Source organism: Glandiceps talaboti, chromosome 7 (assembly GCF_964340395.1).
Source record: "Glandiceps talaboti chromosome 7, keGlaTala1.1, whole genome shotgun sequence".
Classification (NCBI taxonomy): Eukaryota; Metazoa; Hemichordata; class Enteropneusta; family Spengelidae; genus Glandiceps; species Glandiceps talaboti.
The window spans coordinates 13101970-13128789 of record NC_135555.1 but is presented as its reverse complement, the minus strand read 5'-3'; the positions used below and the strand labels follow the sequence as shown (position 1 = coordinate 13128789).

Below are 26820 nucleotides of genomic sequence, written 5' to 3'. Positions count from 1 at the left end.
TATCCTAGTTAATCCCAGTGTCAAGGGTCTTTGTTCTGGGTATGTATTACATGTCAAATCATCTAAGAATTTTTACCATAAAAACCATGTTTTCTTTTGATCATGTTTTCTTTTGAAGTGGCCATACGGATGAGGATTGAGTATTTATTTTGGATATTTAATTTATTCAACAATTTTACTATGGCCTTCTACCTGAAAAATCAATGTGAAATAGCATTGACGAAGTCTGTGTTTGTAACTCAATACATTGCAAATTGCTAAAAAAAAATGTGTAAAAAGTTTGTTATTGTACATACAATAACAAAGCTTTCACACATTTATTAACCTTTTGCAATTTATTGAGTTACAAACAAGGACTTAGCATATGTTGTTTCACATTGATTTTTCATGTATGAAGCCATGATAAAATTGTTTTTTAAATTAAAAAATTAATCCAAAATAAATACCCAATCCACTTTAAAGGGGTACAAGCTGTCTTTTTATATATATTTAATTGTAAGTGTTGTTGCATTCTAGTATTTAAAAGGTACTCATGGTATTCTACTTAATGAAACATACTTAACCATCACTTGCAATTACGATAACTGAAAAAATGCCAAGGAAATCCCTCCCTACTATGCAGTCAACTAGTCTAACAATGCCAGAAGACAGTTGTAATGTCATACAAGGTATGCATCAATATTGACATTACACTAAAATAGTTGAATCAAGTTTTTTATGTATAACTATAAGTATTTTCGCTCAAGTAAAAAAAGCTTATAAACTCAATCTGTGCTGTTTTTAATATATAAAGATGACATTATCATATCATATCATATCATATTCAGCTATATAAAGGCTAAAAGCCTATGAGCTGGTCGAAATGTCAATAGCGAAAATAATGTCCTCAGGATGCGCATATTCAATTATCATATTACAAAAATAAAGTGAAAAGAATAACTTAATAAATTAATATGTAAATAAATAAATACTCCAGTTAAGTAGTAAAAGTCTGCACGGTCATGGTCCAAAGTCCTTTATACATGAAGACCAAATAAATTTATGTTATCCGTAGTAACAGTCCATTGAAACACTCTCGTTCAATCAAAAATGTCGAACATTAGCTGCATAGTTTCCAGTTTGTAGTATCAGTTCAGTTGGCGGTAAACACAAAAATAAATAATAATTACAGACCGCGAATAAATTACATTAATTTTGAAAAGCTTCATGTCTCTTAACTTAGTAGATCGTAGCTCACGTGACGTATATATTTATAGTCTGCCCACCGACTATCCAAATATTGTGTTTTTTGAGAACATACAAAACATTCTAAAGAATCTATTTTGAGCATGATACATGCACTGGTATTACACAATTATATGGAGTATTTTTGTGGTTGGCCAATGTTTGAAATACCCTGTTCATGGATAAATCATTATGTGTGATAAAAAAGGAAAATTTATTGTATTTCCAGTTACATGTATTTTAGACCAACAATCGACAATCATTACTTCCAATGATTACAAATGGGGAGCCATGTCAAGGTAGCCCTACCAGCTCATTGCAGTGGGTCAAGTTAAACCTGCTCATTCTTGTGAGCCTAGGGGGCCTTGTCACCATGAGTCAAAGGCAAGTTATGGCAAAACATACATGCCACAAGTATTTTCCAGAATTATACCTGCACAAGCATGATTATGTTGAAGAATTACAATGATGATTTTGAATCTTGTGGTACATAATTTGATCACTGCAGAATAAATGACATTAACACATGCATTGTCATATTATGTAAATTGCCAAGAAAATCAATCCCATATTTTCTGTTGAAACACATGCAACTTGGTTTGTGCAAGGTATAACTTATGATATTCAAAAGATGTGAATGTCAAACAAGAGTACCTCAATGAAGAGAATCAGACCATTCAAAACTTAGCTATATGTGCTGCATGTAATTCTTATGAAGTGGTTTTTGTAATCATGAGTAAGATATTCAATATATAAAAACTCTTACATTATCCATGGAAAAGCATTTCTACTTAACCTTCCAGGTTTTACGCTGCTAAACTTATACACTGCATACATAAGCATGAACAGAGACAGGTAAAGTGAGATTGGTAATTTTACACATGGTTTCACACTGTGAAAGTAATCACTTCATAACCTACATCGTCGAGAGGTTAAACCGCACACAATATATCTGGTGATCAGATATTGCAGTTTTTCCTCGTTTTTCAATTTATATTTTATCAAAAATCAATGATAATGCAAGTTCTTTAGGTTAAAATGGCACACAACGCTTAAATTAAATATTGGATATTATAATTTATGGTGAGTTATTAGGTGAAGGACACCCGAATGTCACAGAGCTAAGGAGAATGTCTTTGAGTTTCACATAAGCTCTGGAGGCGGAATTCCTTCGCTTTAAGGTCAAGACCTCCTCTCTCTTTCCCCTAACTGAGAGTTAATAAGTGTGACATTTGGATTGGTGTGGGACTATGCAATGTTTCATATGGGCTGATACATATTTAGTATATACCCCATATAAGTCCTGACACATCCCTAATACAGCTGTCAAATCTCTTTTTGTCCATTGGTCTACATTATGAATGTCAAGCATGCTCAAATATCCAAATGCGTGAACATGAAATTCAACATTCAACACCGACTACAATACCCCCAGCCCCCCTTTATAACTAAGGAATTTTGCTTCTTGAGCTTCTGTGACATTCTGAGATTGTCCCTAATAGCTTAGAAAACTGGATATTGTGAGTTATGAACTACTTGGGTGAAGGACAGTCATCCAAGGGCATACAGTTAACAAGTTTATCATACTTTATAATGATTTGTCTGTAAATGTGTCACTTGGGCACTGCTCAGCTAGAAATGAAAGATTAAAGCATTAGTCCTATACTGTTAGTTTGTTAACTCTGTTTTTCAAAGGGTTACCGAGGCAATTCATTTTTTTTATAATATTAAAACTGAACTTTCAGGGAAAGTTTGCACAGAAAGTATAAGGCACTGAGGTTGACTGGATACAGGAAGTGACAATGAGGATGGACATTGTCATGAATGACATCAGCATCCTGTTTACGATGGGATGGGGATAATTGGGATGATGAGGATGATGATGATGTGGTGATGATGATGACGACGACGACGACGACGACGACGACGATGATGATGGAAGTATCACCTTCCCAAATTTGATGATATGTGATCAAGAATGGCTACATACATGTATATAATGAACACACAGCATATGATCATACAAACATCATTGGCAGTACCAGTACATGGTAATATTAGGTGAATTAACTCGAATCAATCTTTTATATAAAAAAAAGTGATTTATTTCTTTGTTCATTGCAAAATACACATTTTCTGTTAATTTCCATCATGGAGATCTATTATAATTACATTTCATTATTTGATTTCGACATGACACGGAACAGACAATCAGGACGATAAATATCCCCCCACCAATCAAACTGCCTCGAGTCTGCAAAAATTACTAAATCATTTCTGAATCATTACTCACCAAAAATACTGTAAGAGTTGCAGATCAATCAGTCAGTACTGATTTCATTGTTCTAATATCAGTACTGATTTTATTGTTTCCATGAAACAAAGTTAACACATTCATGTTAAGTACAAAGGAAAATGAGCACAAAGCTTTACATTTGGAATACAAATATGAAAAAAAAGTCTGAAATTACTTCTAACAATGCTTTGTGGCATTGTGGTAGTAAAAACATCTCCATCAATGCCCTTTGAGGGCGTGATCAAAATGACTTATTTGTGTATTTCATCATAGCTTTTTCCTTTTAGGGCATGATTTCCTATAAAAACTGTATGATGTCATTGCTTGGTATTGCTATTTATTCATGTTTGTTGCCATGTTGTTACTTATCTGCAGTGAAAAACAAATATTTACAAATATTTCATGTCTAGAAAAGTGAGCTGATCACTCTGTATGTATGTATGTGTGTCTGTCTGTCTGTCTGTCTGTCTGTGCGTGCCTGTGTGTGCCTGTGTGCAAGATGAACAAAATGTGGGTGTATAGATCACAAAGTAAAAAAAGGAGAGTGTGATGCAACTTGTAGTTGTAAAAAAATACTGACTAACCTAGGGGGTCCAAACCATAGGGAGCAAAACTTTGAATGCCAAGTGGAAGAACTATGTATCCACGGCAACAAAACTTTGCAACCAAGGAGAAATATTCCTCAATCTACATGGTAAAACTCTGCATCAGATGTAATACTCTGCATCCCAAGTAGTAAAATTTGACTAAGTGATACAATTTCACCGTATGTGGCAAAATTTATACCATATTTCACCATATATGGCTGCACTCCATGTGGCATAATTTTACCCTAAATGGCAAAACTTCGCACCTGTCACTGGGGGTAAAATTTCACCCTAAATGACAAAAGTCTGCACCCTATTAAAGTACAATTGTTATGGGTTTTGCCAAAGAACACTCCAAAACATTAACCAATTTGGAAAGTACAATAAACTAGTTAATGGAAACATCCAGTTATTATACACATAACTATCAACAACTGCATCAAATATCGCTACTTTAGACATACTGAACACGTCTGATAATAAAGTCACTATGTCTACATCTGATGAGGTCTGTGATGTAATATTGTGGACAAATGCCAACACAAATACAAGAAGAATAGGACTCACAAGAGACAGTAATATAACCTGTATCAGACGTCGGAATCTGTAAGGAAATAAGAAAACAAAGGAACAATGTTATAATATGATGACAGAACCCTACAATGTGTTAGTGCAAGTACTAGGAGTATTTGCATGAGTTCTCTGCCGCAGTACTTTCAAGAAAGTGGCAAGTTTTTGGTTTGTGGTACTGCACTGCAATGCAAATACAAACAGTATGCGTATACATTGATGCAAGGAATCATTGGAACATACAAGTCTGATGATTGGAAAGTTTCATGTCAAAAGAAAATTAGTCACTTTTCACTATTATAGCAAAATAATGAACAATAAATAAGCATGAAAAAAGAAAAATAAGTTGGTTTTTTTTAATATTCATCACAAGCTTGGTATTTGTACACACAGGAAAGTCAAAGTGAATCTCAGAGTACTATCAGATGGGTGTAACATTCACAACATGCAAAATGACTGAAATTATTGAACAGCGCCACCATGAGGCAAGAATTGAAACAATTCCTGCTGCAAACTATTTATTCTGAAAGTATAAAACTGGCAAAATCTTTTGTAACTTTGCAAAATCCAACTCAGGTCTAGCAGACATTTCAAATCAGATATGAATTAAAAGTAATATCTCTACAAATATCCATTTTGCTAGACTTAATTTGTGTCCACTACAGTACTAACAAGTCTTCATCGATGACATACTTCCCAAGTTTTTGTCCTCAATTTAAAACATGTACATGAGGAAATGTGTCAACTGCAGTACAAAGTCAGATCTAAAATTTGGGAATTAATCTAAAAAAAAATTATTTCATTTATTTATTTATTTATTAACCATCCAACAGGCATTGCCCAATAACAGGAGGAAAGTTCAGTGTTAATTCAGGAGGAAACCGGAGTACCTGGGGAAAACCTGCGTTGTTTGGGAGAGTCAAACTGAATTGACTTTATTCTGTACAATATTCCTTCACTTCCATGAAATGTCTCACTTCTTTTTTTTGTTGTCTTTTACATTCTTTGTTATTTTTCTTTTATCTAAACTGTATTGACAATACTTTTACCGTAATGTGCTAAATAAGCAAGAAAAGATTATGATATTCACCAAGCTATTTCTTGCCTGACAATTTACCACGTGTATGTTCAATGTTTGCCTCAAGGTGGCGCTGTTCTATAATATTACCACAGGTGTGATATATTCCTTCAACCACGACATATGTCACTTTAAGCAAACAGAATTATTGCACCATGTTCTATTACGATTGACAGGCGAATAATTATCAAATGTGAGATGACATATACTTACTTGCTCTGTGTTGGTCTGATGAGACAGAAGATGGGAACGGTTACCATGGTGAGGAAGTAACCAAGTGAGAAGTTCATCATGGCTACACCAGCCATTAAGATACCATGCCATATCAATGCTAAACACTTTAACAATGGCCAACTGGAAAGGAGTTCATCCTTTGTTTTGTCTCCAGCCTTTGAAATTGACCTGAAAGCAAACAGGAAATTAAGTCTTTCTGCAGGATGTATCTTTCATTAAGTGGATTCCATTTCACAGTTAATTGACAATTGAAATAGTTTTCCTATTGTCAGATCTGATCTGTGCTAAATTTGTTCCATACATACTTCAATCCAGTGACAAAGGATTACTACCAAACCAGGGTGACTACAGAGTTTCAATTAGGATGGCGTGACATTTTTTTTTACATCTCACACGTTTTTGCTACGAATTACACAATCAAATACAGACTAGAAATTGATAGTGCAAACATACATGAAATGTTACACTCTGAAGACAAATACACAGTTTTGTGTTTGAATCTTCCTTGTTTCATCCAACAGTGATGTTGATTTGTATTCACCGTGAGATAAAATCTAACATTTTTATATACTTGGCTGCTATCAGTGTTTGTATTACATGTAATTTGTAACAAAAAACATGTGAAACATAAAAGACATTGTGCTGCCTAATTGAAACGCTATAGTCACTCTGGTTTGGTAGTAATACATATCCCTCTCAGCTCTCTTGGTAACTACACATTCTCTCTGTTAAAGGCACATAATTCAATCCTAGGTTCTCGCACTAGTGCTATCTTATCATTGGAGCCATATGATTTTGATAGGACCATTCTTTAGGTCAGAACCAACTTTTTCTATAATTCTGCCAGACAACTGATTTTCTCTCCCAAGTTTAATCTTCATCTGACATGGGCCTTTAATTATGACAAATGTAAAAACTGTATCCTAGCAACATCTCTAGCATCACGGATATCATATTGTACTAAAAAACGACAGTCGGTATTTTATCCATGAAATTTTCATCATTTGACATGTCACAACAACAGTTTAACAATGGAAATACCATAACCAGTAATCCAGAAATCATTTATTTTCCTTAATACAGTGTGAATGAATTACAAAATATAACAGACATATTCGTGTTTTTCAGTATAACAAATTCTCACGCTGCAAATATAACTAGCCTACAGACTTGGCTATCCAGCTTGACAATGCCATTTGTCAAACCGATATTTTGTGATAAGTAGCCTAGTCTATGGGCTAAAATCACATTACAAAAATAATAAAAGTCAAATCATGACACACCTACCTTCTAGTGAGATATGGGAGGCAGGCAGCCCCTATAAAATAAGCCACTAAACCAACAGTGATGGCCTCCTTTGGAGCCAAAGAAAATACATGGGCCCAACGTCCACATGATTCTGGACTCCAGTACAGTAACAAGCCAGTGAACTGAGCAACTAGAATTGTTGGAATGACAGAACTGAATGTGTATGGAATGTCTTTGATCTCTGGTATTGTCTGTAACATGAAAACATAACAAAATACTGACAATTATTCACAAATTTCTGTTCTGTTTTGATCACTGACTATGTTACCTTGTCCAATAGGCTATTAAACAAAGCAAAATATGTTTGTATGTTTAATAGATAAGATTAAAAACTTAAAGGTGCTCAAATCATTGGTCAAAAAATTCATTATCCATATTTCACTCATACATGTATTTTACATACATGCAGCTTGTACAGGTTCCCAAATATCTGTCTTTACTCAACAAGGAAATATTTGTGACTGCATGTACGTGTATGAGTGTGCTTATCTTAAACTCATAGTAAAAAGGTTCTTTTCTCACCTCCAGTATTTTCCTCAGCTGAACAAAGAAAAAATATTGACTCAGCGGCATTATTAAATATTACTGAAATTCATACCTTCTTGGAGTCTTTTTCTTTTTGTCTTTGTTCCTTGTCTTTCTCCTCAGCCTCATCTCCATCTTTCTTCTCGTCTCCATCTTTGTTTTGATTATCATCTTTATTTTGAGTTCCAGCACCGGACATTTCAATCCACAAAGCAACAGCGTAATAACAGTTAAAGAAAAAAACTCTCTTCACAGATTAAGTTATCAAGTTAGGCAATTGTGGTAAAGATCTAAGTAGTGCTTCAATTACTATTTCAGTTTTAATTTTTTGTCAATTTCAGTATACAACTGCTGACATCAGACCGTGGACAAACAGAACCTGTTACAAACAGGGAAAGTAAACAAATGACTTGGATTAATAACACTTGGCTCAGCATGTTGGAACAGCGGAAACTTGTATTAAATTTCATGGTTTGATAATAAAAGTTTGATCGCCTCTGTACATGAAATGGCAGGGGAAATAGAAATTTGTTTGTGAACGTGAACTATTATGTAAAGTGGTCATAAAACTGTTCTTATCAAATAAAATGAAATGTAATACAAGTCTCTGTACTTCCTACATGCTAAGTCAAGTGTTATTAATCCAATTCAGTTGTCTACTTTCCCTGTTTGTAACAGGTGCTGTTTGTCCACAGTCTGATGTCGGCAGTTGTATTTTACGGTATGGATAGCCATCACAGTGTCATACATCAACCCCCACCCCCTCCATCCCCTTCCCTCCAAGCAAATCCTGAGTTATTCAACTCAACATTTACATCAATTAATGTTTTCTGATGGTTTCTGTTTAATTTGTTGCAAACATTCAGTCTATGTGGCTATTTAAAATATGATGCATTTTTACACTGTAACTATGGTAACACAATCACACAGAAAAATATTTTAGATTTTACATGTTTTCAAAGGATATTTGGATTAAAATAATTTTATACGTGCATTTTTACACTGTAACTATGGTAACACATGGAACAATATTTTATGATTTATATGTTCTCAAAGGATATTTGGATTGCAGGTACAACCACCAATAGACCAAACGGTGGCATGTAGAGACCAATAGATACATAACGATCCGTTGCCGGTAGTATGTAGAAGAAAAAGGACTGGTGAAACCTTTCCAAGACATTGTTGACACTTCTGAAGATGCCTTCAAGAACTCTGCAGGAAAAGATGTTGTCAAAAAAAAGAAATACCACACACAGCGGGTACTAACAATGTCGTTCATTAGCAAATGTGATTTCCTGTTACAGTACGATGTTAGGTTTCAGATTTCCATCAAAGAAAAGGTAAAATAATATAAATAAAATAAACTAAAAATAGTAAAATAATACAGTGGCAAAAATGTGGTAAAAAAAACAAAATGTCAGCAGTCCAAAGAAGTCAAACTTTTTTTTTTTTGTATTTTGTGACTGTTCTTAGGTGCACATAAATTATCTTGTTTGAGACAGATGAAAATGAGACAAGTGACATGTGATGACAAACCATATTAGTACAACCCTGGTGATACATCAGCAAACATTTTGAGATTTGCTGCCAAAGAATTGTTTGACTCTGTGAGTAGAAATTTTTTATTTGTAACTATGAACCTACATTCTATGAACATTCATCTTTGTATTCAGGATACTTCATAATGAGAAAAAAATGTAAAACATGACAGATCGCCCTCATATAATAAGAAACAATATTACAACCGGATGCAACGAGAACTGTTTTTAGACTTACTAATTTTATAGTGATAGCCATGAGACCTTCAATGCAGGAGGTAAGTAAACATAAATTCTGAACAACAAAGAATCAAGACCACCATGGGTTTATTGTCCTATATATAGAACTTTTATAATAAATACTGAATCTGTTTACCAAGAAAAGGAAATTCGAGAATTTTTCTTCTCCCCCCCCCCTCTACTTTTTTTTTTTTACAGCTGCGTATTTTCAAATCTTTCCTTAAATTGCACAAGTGTAAAATGACTGAAGATTCCTTTTTTTAGATTTTTACTTTGTGTACTTCATCATGTACATCAACTGAAATCAATTCATAAAACACTTTGTATTGTATAATTGCGTCTCACAGCAACAAGGACAACCAGCAATAATTGAGAGGATCTTCATTATATTGGCTCTGACACAAAATATTTCCATAGCAACATTGATATGCCGGTGTGATGTTATTAACTATTCTCCTGTGCCTTCATAAAGTCTGAGCTGACCTATATTATGAGCAACACATTTTATCTAATTTTTAGATAAAAGTCAAATATTACATATTTGTTAATCCACAGGTAGATGAAACATGATTTCATAATGAACTGAAGATATAGAGAAAATTCAACATCTAATATATCATACAGAGTATCACATTAGGATTACAATTTGAGGTGTGAGAAACAGTTGTCTGACGTCGCTATAGCAACAGTTGGACCTGAACAAAGGAATGGTATATCTAATCAGGTATACATCATACAGAGTATCGCATTAAGATTACAATTTGAGGTGTGAGAAACAGTTGTCTGACGTCGCTATAGCAACAGTTGGGCCTGAACAAAGGAATGGTATATCTAATCAGGTATATCCCTTCATCTCTATAAGACAGCACTAATGCATAAACCTGGGATCCAAACATTGGCCTTTAATATGATAAAAGCTCATCTGTGCAAATGTTCAGTCTCACTTCATGAATTTAACTTCGTATTTCACCAAATGTTTCAATTAGCTCACCAAAGCTTTCGCCAGGTATCCACCATGGCGTTATCAGTGTTTTCTGGAGTCACAATACATGCGTGACTTCAGACAATTGGGTTTTAACAGTACTAGACTGTATTACCCTTGTTCAAATAATACCGCCATACCGCCATAATTTCAACAAATATTATACATGCTAAACTGCATAATTTACAACACTTGACATGTATCCCTCTACCCTTCCTAACATCCTACCCACAATGTAAAGTCCTTTGATCCAACCATATGAAACAGTATAGCACTAGATCAAACCATTGCTAATAATAGGTAGATCAGGTTACCTTCCAAATGCTTTAAATCCTTGTCCTCCACCACTCTCCATGCCTTTAAGAGTTATAGCTTCGATGTGATATTTATGGAATAATCCATGATTTCCTGTTGGTTTTCCCAATGCCTGGTTCACCATATTTGACATCATGATTTTAGCATTCATTTGGTAACCTTCTAACTTTTCAGAGAAAAAATGTCTTGGGTCCTCCTGTAATTCAATGTTAAATACAGAAAAAAACATTTTTTTTGTACATTCTGAATTTACTTTACATGTTATATCTGTCATATAAAATTAGATATTAATACTACTTTGTAATGTCAGATGAGTGACAGATTATTGTTTACAACATCAAAGAGAGAGAGACAGAGAGAGAGCCAGACACATACACACACACACACACACACACACACACACACACACACACACACACACACACAAACACACACACACACACACACACACGCATGTTACTATTTACTTTGACTTCATATGCAATAATTATTTAAATTTGCTTTTTGAATGACAATATTATTTCCATATTTCAAATATAATAATTGTAATATAAACTTTATTAATTGAAAGTCAATCAAGAAATGTCTAATTACCATATTCTGCACCATCACCACCATTCGTTCTTTCCTACACAGTCTGACAGCTAGGTTGATTAGATCCAGATTTGGTAGCTGGCCATTGAGTCCCTCCATTCTAATATCAATGTGACTGACTGTAGTTGAACCAACCTCTAAGTTGATAGCACCAAGAATGGCACCACTACGACCATGCATCATTGACGACCTAATGTCTGTAATATCATCATAAAACATCACATCAACCGTCAGGCCACTACTTTTACTAAAATTTGGGCTACCTCTGATAACAGAGGGGAAATAACTGGTATAATTTTGAAAATTTTAAAGTGGCAGTAATACATCAATGAATTAGACAAGTCCTATCAACTGTCAGACCACTATCAGTGTTTTCACTCTTAGCTTGGAAACCTCCGATAACAGAGGGAAGAAAACTGGTAAAATTGATAATTTTGATGGGAAACCCTGATAAAATAATTAGAGAACATGGGCAGTCTAGTCTGGATGCCAATGTGGTATTGAATCATCTCTAAGATTTGATGAAGGGTAACACTAGACTAGGGCACATCTTAACTTCTTACCACCTTCAAAAAAAACTGACTATAAAGTATTTGGTTCCATGTGTTGATCTCTTGAAGACAAAAGTAATTCATTTACATTAAAATGCATTCTTTTCTCATTTACAGTTATGGTAAATCACTCAGTTGTGCTTCAATACCATTTTGTATTGACAAATTTAGCAATTCACTAAGTAGTATGACCATGTACAGCTTCATTTTAGGAGTTGCAGTGTTAAAATGTGGAAAAACCCACTCAAAATTTTATTCTAGCAGTTTTCCCTCATATATGAGATAGTGTAGAAATCTGGCACCCCAAGTCATTATCCTCCCCAGAAAATAATGGAATAATCCTTGTAAATTTTGACAATATTGAGCAGGTTTTTCCACATTTTAATTAACACTGCAACCCCTAAAATGAAGCTGTATGTGGTCATACTACTTGGAAACTCTGTGCACAGTGAAGTAATGATTGGTCAAATTTCAAAAGCACTACCAAGTCTTTGTTTCATACCAAAAGGCATTGTGAATTGGTCAGTTGTGCTTCAACGTCATTGTCATTTATTTTGTCATGATAAAATGTTACTGTTATCTGTTACTTACAATCTGACTCCACATGGTGGTAGCTCTCCAGCCATGCCTGTATACCTAGGTTTTCATGCTCAGTTACCAGGAATATGACATCCTTGGACCAGTACGTTTGTCCTGAATGAAAAAAGAGGGAAAGGGAAACAACGAGAAAGAGAAAAAGTTATTATCAGATCTATCCACAACTTGTACAATCTTTCAAGTTTGTCGTAAAATTCATAAAAACACATTATGTGTATTCAAATGTAATGGGTACGAAATGTGGTCCTTAACAAAAGAATGAACCTATCTAACACATATGGTGCTACTGAAAAGATAGCAGTGATGTGAGAACCTGGGATGGAATCATGGGCCTTTAAGGCCATCTTCTTTGGCAGATATGATGATATTATTTCACAAGACAAACATCAAGTTTTGCTCTAGACATGTTGAATTGTTCACTGTCAGCATTCATCTTTAACAACACAGTTAGTGGGTCTAAATACCCATCTAGACTGTTATGACGTCAGCCTGCCCTAATAGACCGTGCCCACAATGGCTAATCTGTCAGTCTAATATCCACTTTCCATGTTTGAAGAACACAGAATAAAAGCTATAACCACAGACCCTCCACCAACGAGCAACTATCACTGAGTCACAGAGAGTGTAAACAACTTGGAAACGGACAGGAAATGCTTATGTAGCTTAATGTATGCAAACAAACATCGTACAATAAACATTTAGAGATCCTTTGATGTTTACCGCAGTTGCGTATCCTGTTGGTGGAAGGTCGATACTATAACTGAATAATGATAAACAATTATCCATGTAATCCACAAGTGCGCCCTCTAAGCCAATTTGACTTGCCACGGACGCAGATAATTTCTAGTGACACACCAAAATTTGGTGTTCCCCTATCTCTTACTATGTGGTGAGTGTGTCCGCTAAGCCAATTTCACGCGCCACTGATGCACATAATTTGTAGTGACACACCATGATTTTATGTTGTCCTATCTCGTACTAATTGGTGACTCAAAAGAAATGCCAATTTTCCTCATTTTGACTCACAACAACAAAATTTGGCTATCATTAGAGGGCACACTGTACACCACAATAATTAATATTTTTCCTTCATGACTATCAGTCCAAACTTACTTCTGAAGAATTTTGCCAATGCTAGCATGAGACCAATACCATGCTGAGTACCACCATACTTCTTAGATTCCTTGGTTCTTCTGAATGGAATAGAAAATACCATTGCCTCTGTTCCAGAAACTCTTGGAGCACGTAGTATACCATACACATTGTGACCAGTAAGACTCTGCAATGAATGAATGAGATGTCAACAATGAAGTTATCATCTGTAGATATACATGCAATGCAGGAGTTGTAATCACAGATCCCATTCCGGTTCCGTAAGACACAACTCAATAATTCGTAGTAAAAGAAAGGTTGTTTTCAAGATACACCAGAATGTTCATTGCTGGAAATTGTTTGTTTACAGACAGACATACATGCAGTCTATATGGTAATTAGATATCATTCCCCAATATTTCCTTTGTTTTAAACAATGGAGATTTCAAGCAAGCTATGGGGAGAACATCCTAAGGCCATAACTATTTTGCTGGCCAAAAGAAGACAAAACATTGAGGAAAATACAATTTCACCTCCAGTACCCACTCAAGCTTTGACTCATACATTTATAGTTTTAACTTATATTTTGAACCAATAATTTAGATGTGCATTGTTGTGATGTGGATGACCATAGTATAAATCCCATAATTTTTGTTTGAACACATTCAACATGGCTTGTTTTGGGTATACTGATGGATACCTGATACTAACCTTTAGTTTGGCATCCTTGCCTTTACCAATCATACCAATGAATGGGTGCTGGACTGTAAAATTTTGTACATATGCTTCCAGACCAATTTGTAACATGGTTTCCTTTAACCAATCAACTGGCATTGCCCTGTGTGACAAGGTGAAAGAGCACGATCGTTCAATCGGTTTTCAATTTGTGTTGCACATAGTAATGAACAGTAGTAGTTCAAGACACAACCCAAAACTGAACAACACAGGAAAGAGATGTAAAACATACAAAATGATTTTGGAAAATTATAGAGTACTTGGTATCCATTGGTACTACTCACCAAGTCTTTACAGAAAACAAAATAAAAATGTCTAAAAAGGTAGACCTAAAGAAAAGGTTTGGGTGCCAATACTTGGTGCAGTACGGGCAGCAACTGGTAGTTGATTCCAAAGAGTTGCAGCCGTATAGGTGAACGACAGACAACGATAAGATTTATGTCTGGTTCATCGGAATATTAGTTCATAGCTCATGACTAGAATGTAAAACTTCTTGCAGATCAATATGCTACATCGACGATAAAAATATACTTATCCACATATTATTACCATTCATGGGTTTTTACTATCAGTTTGTATGGCAAGGAATGGTTTGACTACCTAGCACTTGGTAAAGAACAATGGGCCTATAATCACAAAGCATGGGGTGTGGGGGATGGGCTTGTAGTCTTACTTTTCTTGCTTGACTGCATCCAGGACTTGTCTGGCATATTCAATACCATCTTGGTCATTGTAAAATTCTCTCTCTACCAGTCCAGGTAATAGGGCATTTTCAGAGAAGTATGTGCCAGCATTGAGAGGTTTGTAGGCAAGTGCACACATCCATACTATACCAGCTATGTAGCATATTACACTGTGGAAGTAACACCAAAACAAATTGAATTTAGGCACACATTACACATGTAGCTATAAGGTTGTGCATATCATAGATAACAAAAAAAAAGAAATTTAGCTTTCCATTTGATGCAAAAAGAAGAGAGTACATTTTACTATGAAAATTGACCAATTTGCCATGTAGTCTTGAGTTTAGTGCAATCACTTTCCCTCTTTATGGTGCAATTATTTTGCCCAAAACTAGACACCATAAGTAACCAAATATCATGAGTCACAATGTCCAGTGGTTTTGACTCAAACTGTACAGAATTCTCTTGCATGTATGCACAAATGCTCGCACAGACACACACGCGCAGTCACACACACACATGCAGTCACACACACACACACACTGCACCATATATAGCAAAATAGGACCTCTGCTCAGTCTCAGACCACCTGAGGTTCAGTTGAACTAAAAAGCATTATAGGTAGTCAAATAGGTAATCAGTATGTTGATACAGATGTAATCTGCAGAATGGATAATATGGTGACCTTGTATGACCTCAATTATCACTACACCATTCATAGAACACATGTACAATAAATCACAAAAGAGTCCAAACTATAGGAAATGCCATCCTATTTCAACAACCTCGACTGTCAACATATTTACAATTACACTGCTGTGGGTGTCACAACTTTTCTGTGCATGAAAACAGAATGAGGTTGCATAATGGCTTTCCAAGGGACAGAGTTACAAAGAATAGGACTAGAGCATCATTATTAGACGGTCACAGCAAACTGGCTCCAATGATGACTGTCATCTAATGAATCTACACACTGTATACAGCTCTAAGTTAGAGAAAACTTACCAAAGTTTGTAGTTGTTCTTCTTGATCAAATTAGCAAATTTTTCTCTCTGCTTTGGATCTGATAATAAAGCCATACTTTGACACTATTTTTTACAAAGTGTACATGTAATGATGTATATACCAAGTCAAACTAAAACTGCAAAAATGAGGGAGAGACACAAAAATGAGGGAGAGAAAAAGGGTTTAATCAGTTATGGTTTGACTAATTTGACATTTTCAAAGAACTTTTTATAGCCAAAGTCATATACCTCAGGTCATTCCACATGGTTTAAGATGGCCTTCTAGTTTGTTTGTTTGGTTTGGTTTTTTTTTGGTTTTTTTTTTTTCATTTTTTGTTTCTGTATATTTCTTGAATCCAACAAAAAGAAAAAATGAAATAAATCTCTGTATGGCTGGAACAAAGAAACATATCATTAGTGATGGTAAGAAAATAATATATGAAAATCAAAGATTAACAGTTTATTGCAGAAATTGTCATTTCTACGGTTTCTAGATTATTAATTCAGGAATTTCAAACACTATTAACATGTATACACAAACACTTTCTTCTTTTTTTACCTGATTGACCAACCTATTATTTTTCAGAAAGTGATTGTACAAGGACAAGACAATGTCCAATCATCATCATATACATGTATCTACATTTTTACACACTTTGTTCTATACAACATAAATAATAAACTGAGTGTACTACATGGCAAATTTCCATAATGACAGTATTTTGTTTTACTTAAACCACAAAAATTCTTGTTATGTGAACATTAAATTATTGATATACTCTAACACCAAACTTGAATAATATTCAAAAATTCATGTTTTCAAATTTAAAAGAGCTTATTATTTGATGTTGCTATGTTTTTTGACACTATTCTTATCATGGCAAAGACTACAAAAGTACATGTAATCTATTTCTGAATGAATCTAAAATTACAATTATCAATTTTTTCCTAAATAATGGGAAAATATGTATGAATATCATAGATATGTGATAAAAAGGAAAGAGTTCATTTTGTACCCCCACCTGTAACTCTCAACAGTGTCTTATGGAAAAACAACACATTTATTGCCCTAACCACACCAACTAATAACTAATAAGATAAGTGAGCAATTGTTTGTTACATATCCTTCATTTTCTGAAAAATAATGACAAAATGGTGTGAAACTTAAAACTGGAGGAGGGGGGGGGGTTACAAATGGAACAATACTGATAAAATAATAGTCACAGTTTGTGGAAGAAATTGACCTACAGATGCTTGATGAGCAATGTGCATTTTAGATGATATATACAAATATGTGTGTGTGTGGGGGGTGGGGGTGGGGGGGTGGTGTATATGTATGTACATCATACATGTATATATGAAACTGACAAATAACTCAACAGCTCAACAGTACACTGACAGCCTTATCTACTACAATCTAGACTATAGATCTCGGAGCTGACATGCCAGGGTCTATGTCTAGACATAGGAATATTAAGTTATTAACATTCAAACAATGGGCTATTGTTCTTGCTAAAAATATCTTTGCATGCACATAAGGCCAATGCCTGAAGTAGTCAATATAATTACTCCAAGGTTAATGGAAACTTTCACAATTTTAGTGACTGCTTTTAAAGATGCATTTTTAAAAAAAACAATGATTAATACCAAGAAAATACCAAAAATAAATATATATGAGCAATGGCAATGTCATTTGGCGACCATCTTCAAGTACAGTATAGTAATATAAAGGCACTCCAGTCTCCACCACAGGTACCCGGATCAATCTGTATGATTTTTTTTGAATGTATAGTAAGTAAGTCTTATTTACCATACATATTTTTTTTTAAATCATACAGATTGATTTGAGTACCTGTGGTCTCACGAATAACGTGCGATGAGTTGCCACTAGATTATAATATTACTGTAATCTCGAGTAAAATCATGTTTTCAGTTCATCCCGATGAACAAAATCGTTCTCAGACACCTTTCCGGTGACTGAATGTCTTACTAATTTTGCAGAGCGAATGGGTGATTGTATATCCAATGATTTCTCATATGCCTAAATATAAGAATCATGCACTTAACGGGAAAATGATCATCTTACCCAGTAACCAACATTCATATGGAAGCTGCCATTTTGTATGCGCAGTAAACTATGCGTATTGGAAATTTACCCGATACCTACAATATCTTGTGTGTTTCATCTCCCGTCATGCATTTTAATAGATAAATTGGTAAATCAACCCTTTTTCATTTAAAAGTTTAAATTTCTACAGTATCAGTACTTTTTAAATTACCCTCCTTTTTCAAAAGTAAAAAATAACCTGGCAATTATCGACGAGGAGTATTCCTCCCATACATTTTTCAAAAGCTTTATGGGATATGTGAGATCGGAGGCTAAGGTATGTCCATCAGGGCCAACATGGCGGCATTACGGAACAGTGCAGTCCGCTGTCGGATACTTATAAGGTCAAATAATATAACAACTACGCCGAGGGTAAGTAAAATGGTGGGTTGTATGGTTGAAGGAACATATATATGGGATTATTACATACCATATTATAATGTTATACCTGTTCCACGTGTAAAATTCTGTCACCGGCTTTTTGTGACCTTAGATCACCACCAGCGTTACATACTGAGCAGTGAGCTGGTACATGTTTAGCACGTAGGTCAGGTCAACGTTTCTCGGTCACAGAAATTTGATAAATCGGAAACCTTAGCCTTCAAAATAATTCAAGGCATCGTTTGATATGTCTTTTTAAAAGTGTCAATTTTCATTAAGCACAAACAATCGCATTTTTTCATGTGTGGTACCCCTTTGACTGATGATGGCAGGCAGTTAATGTCGCGTATGCAAATGAATAGTGATGTAACTGTTACGTCTTCGATTTCTAATAAAAGTTTTCTCCTGTTTGTAACAAGTGAATGTCATCTCTTTCATTTTCAGGCCAACATGTCAGCATTTGCCAATTTCTCACGAGGTAAAAAATTGGTAAGTGGTGATTCCGTACTTAATTGAGGGTCAATATTAAAACTGTAAAATATTTTCTCAATTTCAACTTTTTCAACCACATACCAATGCATGTTAATTTGTTATGATGATGTCAAAACACCGTATCAGACAGATATACTAAACACAAATAGAAAGATACATGATGGTCTTGTTCAAATGTGTGTGTGCATAGTGATATCCATGATAAACATACCAATGCAGTGTATCAAAAGAATTGCAAAGCCTTCATTTCTCAAAGAAAACCCAACTAATTCTGTGAAAATTTCTCTGCTGTCTGCTTTCATAACCTAGTATTAACAAACGTGAAACTATAGCAAGCAACATAATCTGTAGCCATAGTCTTTATTAGTTGAAGTTTGTTTTTTTCACTGGTCAATTTTTAGTTATCAAACTTTTCAGAAATCAGTATCAGATGTTGTGCATCGAATATGTAACAGAAAATATAATTTTTGGGGGATTTCTGCATTTCTTGTGCATCTAATAAGTAAAAGTACTACAAGACAGGATATAAATAGCTTGGTGGCCAACCTCTTCTAATCTAATGCAAAAAAGTAAGCCCAGTGTATTTGTTGAAAAATACGTTGACTCAGGCTAGAATATGTAAGCTGTATGTGTAACCTATAATCTATCATGTCTTTTCCAGGTTTTATCAGCACTTGGTGTTTTGACTGCCGGAGGTGTTGGTCTTGTATCAGCATTAGAAATGTCAGTCAGGGCGGAAGACCTTGAACTTCATCCACCAAAACATCCATGGAATCACAAAGGCCTACTTCAAACATATGACACGAGAAGGTAATACAAAGTCAAGTGTGAAGGGATCCCTTTTTGTTTATATCACTATGTGACAGTTTGTTAAAAGTGAAATAATTTGTACCTTGAATTATTGTCATGGTAAAATGTGTAGTTGAATTTGGGTCATGTAAAAATGTAGTTTCAGTCGTTCATTGTCAAGAGGAATTGTTATCAGTACAGGAAGGGGAAGCTGATTCTTTACTGGGTGCATACATACATACATACATACATACATACATACATACATACATACATACATACATACATACATACATACATACATACATACAGTGTTCAGTATCTAACTGCTACATGTATACTGTGTAACATGCATCATGTATATTAGCAGAAAACACTATGTATACCTAGATCTATTGCAATGAATCACCATAACACTATTAAACTGAAGTTTTGGAGTGGTTTCAGACTGTTTTAACCACTTCATAACCATCCACATGTTGACTACAATGTATAAAGCTTTCTTTGGACAATGTTTGAAGCACACAATATTATGGTATAAGTGAAGTGAAGGCTTTACTTGATATAATTTGCTGAATATGTGAGCGAACTGACACTTGATATCATTTGGCATCATGAGTGAATAATAGTTATCTATCAATAACCAACTTGCAATATACCATTAGGTACATGTATCAGAATACAACTTTATATGTACATGTCACATACCACGTAATCTACATGTACCTCATGTTGTGCAAGTGAAAGTGATATTCGTGTACAAAAATGTCAACACGTAATTCCTGACACAATACATGTAGATGTCACTGGCATGCAAACATGAGTTTTTATCCCGTGAGAACAATTCAGTGAAAGTATGCTGATCTTATAAGACATGGCAATAAATGATACGAAAGTAATTATTAAAAGATTAAAACTTTCAAAAGTTATGGTTACATCTTCTACCAACATACATGTACTTGCGTTGGAATATTGTTGGCATCAATTTCAGTCCCAGTTCATGTTTAATTATATTGAAGGATGCAAGTGTGTGCGTGTGCACGCACATGCATGTGCACAAAACATATAGTATGTTCTGTGGTAGTAATACTGTCAATAATATAAACAGGATGATTACTTGGTGTACAGATTGGCAATTAATTATGATTCATGAATGAAATGTGATATACCAATTTTTCCATAACTTGTAGTATTGATGTGAGAGCAAAAGTTAATGTCTGGTGTGTTCAAGATGAATATGCTCTCTAAAGGCACAGATGATCAAATTTACATGAATATGATTATCATTCTTTCTTGAAAAATGTTGTCATTTCGATCACTCCATAATTGAAACAAAACAATTTCAACTATCAGTGTCGGTCACTCTGATCGAGAGAATTAAATTGATGCATTGGATGATTGATAAATACAGATTTGAACTGCATGAATGTTATGGCAACTCTGGTTATTAACACACTTCCTGTAACACCTTCTTCCAGCATTCGTCGTGGTTTTCAAGTGTATAAACAAGTATGTGCTGCCTGTCACAGTATGAACTATCTAGCTTTCCGTAATTTAATTGGTGTTTGCTACTCTGAACCAGAAGCCAGACTACTAGCTGAAGATGTAAGTATATCAATGGTTGCCAACTTGTGTATACTCAAGATTGGCAATAATTTTGATCGCAGAACTTCAAGTCATACATATTAAGACAATTACCTTGAAAACTTACCATTTGGTGAAGGGTAATGCAGTCAATACAGGAAGGATAGATAGATAGAACATAACAACGTTTCTCTAAAATAATTTTGCTGAAAATTTTGAACCCCTCAATTTTACATGATTTTCTCCCATCTTAGGGACAAAACCCCAGAAAAATTATGGGTACCATATGTACATTATGATGTGTCTTAATCCCCAATCGATGTATTTCCCCATAGGTCCAAATAGAAGATGGACCAGATGATGAAGGCAACATGTTTGAGAGACCAGGCAAACTCTCAGACTACTTCCCTAGACCCTATGCTAATGATGAAGCAGCCAGGGCAGCTAACAATGGTGCGTCAACTAAGATATACTTATCCTGTATGGGTAGTTGTCTAGGCATGAGGATTTTTGGTATTGCTTTGGAATTTTGAACTTAGTTGAGTGGCCAAGTGGTTAAGCCACTTGACAGTGCAGTTGGGATTCAAGCCCTAGCTATGGATTTGATGAAATTTGCCAGGGTATCAATGTAGCCGCGATAATGTTAGGTTTTTCAGAATTACTTAATACTCCATGAAATTTAGACATCGTGGAAAATTGTGTTGGATTTAAATTGTATTGTTGGACTGTATTGTTTCCTTGAGTTTAACTTGCAGATATGTCTTTCTTCAGGTGCACTACCTCCAGATTTGAGTTACATAGCATTGGCTCGTCATGGCAGCGAAGACTACATCTTTTCATTGCTGACTGGTTATTGTGATCCACCAGCTGGGGTGGAATTACGTGAAGGCCTTCACTACAATCCTTACTTTCCAGGTGGTGCAATTGGTATGGCACAACAGTTGTATGACGGTAGTGTAGAATATGATGATGGTGAGTTATGTGCCTCTGTAAAGTGAAGTTTGTATCACTCTTGGATTTTAGTTGCATATACTATAGGATTAGGAGTACAATAATCAAAAGTGTGGTAATATGTGATTGTACTTCTGGCTAATGTATGGATTTCACATACAAAAAAGAGTGAGCTTTGTAATTATGTTATGCCAGATGAAAGTCAATTATTCCTTTAGGCACTGTATAAATTTTGCTTTGTAAATAAAAAGAAAGTACATCTTGTCCAGTAGTTTTTGACTAGGTATGAACACACCTTGTAAGCTGGTATTCTTGTCTCTGTTTCATTGAGTAGTGAAGAGTGATTAAAAAGTGGTGTTAATTTTTGACTACATTTCATCGTAAACTTTGAAAACTTGGGCATAAGAATGCTTCAAGTACCATGACCAAAATATGTAAATCTGAACTGTTTCATTTTTGTATGATAGGAACACACTCATCAATGAGTCAGATGGCCAAAGACGTCAGTGTTTTCCTCAGGTGGGCTGCTGAACCTGAATTTGACCAGCGCAAAAGAATGGGTCTCAAGGTAAGAAAGATGTCGCATGATGTCTTTTGTCACACCTGAAATGTACTTACAAAAATGTATAAACTATCATTGGCGTCAACATTTGTTAAAATTGCTAATCACCTATCCTATTTTAGTGCAGTTATGGAGATTAAGTTCCTGCATAAACGTTTAACTTGGTCAAAATCTCATTGATGTTATTTGGAAATTATAAAATATAAATGTATGATGTATGTGGCCCAGCATACATAGGTTTGGTAGCTTCACAGATCATACATATACTGTGTCTGTATGTATTGAACATAAAACCATCTATTATTACTAGTAGCATATCATTATCATAGTGTGTAATGGAGTTGAAGTAATTGCATCATGTAGGAGTTTTTCTCTAATCAAAACTGAATGTTGCAAAACCAAAGCCGAAACAAAGAAATATCAGTTTGTTAAATTGCTACCTATTTATTGTGAAAGTTCATGTAATACCTCCATCCTAAGTGTAGCTGTAATTGTTTTTCATTCCAGGCATTGATGATCATTAGTATGTTAACCGGTGTGGCCTACTACCTCAAAAGACACAAATGGTCCGTACTAAAGAGTCGCAAGATTGCTTACCGTGCATAAAAAACCACCAACAATAACCGTAGCCACATGCATAGCAACTTAGCCTGTTTACTGCACTGTTGAGATACATCGTTAGCTGATCGTACCTCCTAGCCCTTGTATTCTCCACTTGTAATGATTACATTGTCAAAATTGATAATAACAAATTTTTGCCCCCAATAGCCTCGTTGATGACAGCGTGTAGTCCTTTCAACCATGACAACTGTTGTCAGACCCGTTATTCAAATATTGTTACTTGTATGTAAATATACATGTGTTACACTACATAATGAGGTAATTTACATGTTATTTACATATGTTTTATGTAGATTTAACCCTATGTGTGCTGGATAACAATGATAACGACTTTTGGGGATGTGGCTATGTGAATGGCTTGACATTTTTCTCTAGAATACGAGCTAACAATGTATCTTGACAGCGCAGTAAGCAGGCTAACAGCAACATGAACTGTATTCAAAACAAGTGTGTTATATCAAGTTATTACTTTTAATATATTTTCAACAACAACAAAAAAAAAATTTGTCCCACACAAAATATTCAAAATATGGTCAAGAAAAAAGAACAGAAGTCGCGTTTGAGAGTCATTTTATGGTTGTGTGTGTAGTTCAAATAGAATTTTAATATTGTTCTGGTAATCCTTGTGTTGTGGCAGTGAATCAAGTTGCAGTTTATTACAAAAATTAATAAAACGTCTGGTATTTGTTTCACAAGTTAATAAAACACACCGTCTTATAACAATATTATAACATTCTGCTGTAATATAAATTTAATAAAATTCCATGATAAAAAATGAATAAAGTAAATGTCTTCCCCATTTATTTGGTTTCACTTTAAATGTATACATGTCTCAAAGGTTTCAATAGTTTTTAGTAATACTGAAGGTTTACAGAGTTTTCAATAGTATGAAATGAGTACTTGGATACCTTCCACTCAAGTGGAACTAGCAGTGTTGCTACTGGGCAGTATCTGTGTTTCTATAACAACCAGTATGAAATGAGTACTTGGATACCTTCCACTCAAGAGGAACTAGCAGTGTTGCTACTGGGCAGTATCTGTGTTTCTATAACAACCAGTATGAAATGAGTACTTGGATACCTTCCACTCAAGTGGAACTAGAAGTGTTGCCACTGGGCAGTATATGTATTTCTATAACAACCAGTATGAAATGAGTACTTGGATACCTTCCACTCAAGAGGAACTAGCAGTGTTGCCACTGGGCAGTATCTGTGTTTCTATAACAACCAGTATGAAATGAGTACTTGGATACCTTCCACTCAAGTGGAACTAGAAGTGTTGCCACTGGGCAGTATATGTATTTCTATAACAACCAGTATGAAATGAATACTTGGGCTACCTACTGCGTACCGTTCTAGTGGACCTAAATGTGTTGCCAGTGCCTTTGGGCAGTATGGGTGTTGCTATAACAACCAGTATGCAATGAATACTTGAATACATACCATTCTAGTGGAGCTAAAAGTGTTGCCCCTGGGCAGTATGGGTGCTTCTATAACAACCAGTGTGCAATTAATACTTGGGCTACCTACCATTCTAGTAGAGCTAAACATGTTGCCACTGGGCAGTATGAGTGTTGCTATAACAACCAGTATGAAATGAATACTTCTGCTACCTACCATTCTAGTAGAGTTATAAGTGTTGCCACTGGGCAGTATGAGTGTTGCTATAACAACCAGTGTGCAATGAATGCTTGGGCTACCTACCATTTTAGTGGAGCTACATGGGTTGCTACTGAGCAGTATGAGTTGCTATAACAACCAGTACAGTATGCAATGAATACTTGGATGCCTACACTCAAATGGAGTTAAACATGTTGCCACTGCCAGAATTAGTGTTGATATAACAACCATTGTTATAAGTAAAATTACATTTTCCTCTACCTTTGACCATTCATGGAGTGGCACGTAAAATTTACGAATTTCGAATGATAGATTCCCAGTATGGTTATACATTACATTATACATTATGAAAAAAATAATTGTAAGGATGAATACTAATAGTCTAGAGGCTATCTGTGGCCATGAAGATCTCTCTCCACATCTAGGGAAATAGATAGATCTAGTAACACATTCCATTCTAAAATTTACATTACCATCGACAGTAGTATTACTCCAATTGGAGCATAACATAAATTTATGATGTTATCTCGTCCTCGCTACCTACAGATATTATGATATTGCCCCTAATTAACAGTACAGTGTCTTTTTATAAGTAATTGACCAATTTGTAGTGAATGTGCTATTTGATGAAAAAAAGACCAAGTATTTAATCACTTGCTGCTGGCAGAACTAGAATCTTGTTGGTTTTTGTTTTAAGAACAACACAAATATTTCAATGATATAATTAATCATACATGTAAGTAATATACTAAAATGTCCAAAACTGCTATTGTGCTATAAGGGTGTTAACAATGTCAGAATGCCATGTTAGTGCTATAATAAATGAAAGCATTCATCAACGTTAAACTACACTAGTAGAAGTATATTAATTATGTATGGTTTTCAAAAAATATTATGACCATAGTCAGATAGCTTATAAACTCAGCCTGCTTCACTTCATAGCTCTGACATTTCTTCTAACTCCCCGCCCACTGCGCTATGATGTTGGACTGGGTTATTTTGCGGAGGTAAACCAGCTTTCCATGGTGATGTACGCGTAACACTCTTTTGTTTATGTTTCCCACCATTGGAATGTCCACCACTTTGAACTTCTTCTTCACTATTGGTTGGAGTTCCTGAGAGCATCACCTCCATACACACAGGCTTGATTAACGTCACAGATTCCGCCGATACCATCTTCATTTCAATCTCACGTTCTGTCTCTTTTCCAACAACAGATTGCGAGGAAAATGACACGATTGAAACTTTCTTCTCTGGTTTCTTTGGCTCTGCTGTTTGAACTGTTTCTAAATTGACCACTTCACGGAATTCATGTTGTTGCGGTTTAACTTGGCCCAGGTAGATACCCATTTTGTCGTACATAAGTCGGGGTATTTCTTTCGAGGATGCCGCATCATTTCTCCCACCAGTGATTGCATCGTGCAGGCTTGGGCGAATAGAAATGCGAGGCGTTTCTGGAACATCAACAATATTCTTCAGGTACCATGGACAGAGTATTTTCATAAACTCCTTTCTATATTTAGAGTTTGCCATATAATACAGGATGGGGTTCATCATG

The 26820-nt window shown here is 35.1% G+C and overlaps 2 protein-coding genes across 2 annotated transcripts; one reads left to right on the top strand and one right to left on the bottom strand.

The window, feature by feature from the left end:
• Nucleotides 1-3634: 3634 nt before the first annotated feature.
• Nucleotides 3635-18278, bottom strand: LOC144437850 (GPI-anchor transamidase component GPAA1-like). The gene is made up of 13 exons (XM_078126879.1): nucleotides 18243-18278; nucleotides 16158-16293; nucleotides 15143-15322; nucleotides 14446-14572; nucleotides 13756-13921; nucleotides 12637-12738; nucleotides 11495-11691; nucleotides 10900-11096; nucleotides 8884-9037; nucleotides 7896-8042; nucleotides 7277-7488; nucleotides 5969-6157; nucleotides 3635-4711 (listed from the first exon to the last, which is right to left on the bottom strand). Exons 2-13 carry the CDS (start codon nucleotides 16229-16231, stop codon nucleotides 4438-4440), a joined length of 2019 nt encoding a protein of 672 aa, XP_077983005.1. The 5' UTR covers nucleotides 16232-16293; nucleotides 18243-18278; the 3' UTR covers nucleotides 3635-4437.
• Nucleotides 18279-18560: 282 nt separating this feature from the next.
• LOC144437526 (cytochrome c1, heme protein, mitochondrial-like) lies at nucleotides 18561-24403 on the top strand. The gene is made up of 8 exons (XM_078126469.1): nucleotides 18561-18635; nucleotides 19089-19133; nucleotides 19798-19946; nucleotides 21404-21530; nucleotides 21845-21962; nucleotides 22281-22481; nucleotides 22928-23028; nucleotides 23530-24403. The coding sequence occupies exons 1-8, from the start codon at nucleotides 18561-18563 to the stop codon at nucleotides 23626-23628; spliced, it is 915 nt and encodes a 304-aa protein (XP_077982595.1). The 3' UTR covers nucleotides 23629-24403.
• Nucleotides 24404-26820: the final 2417 nt, after the last annotated feature.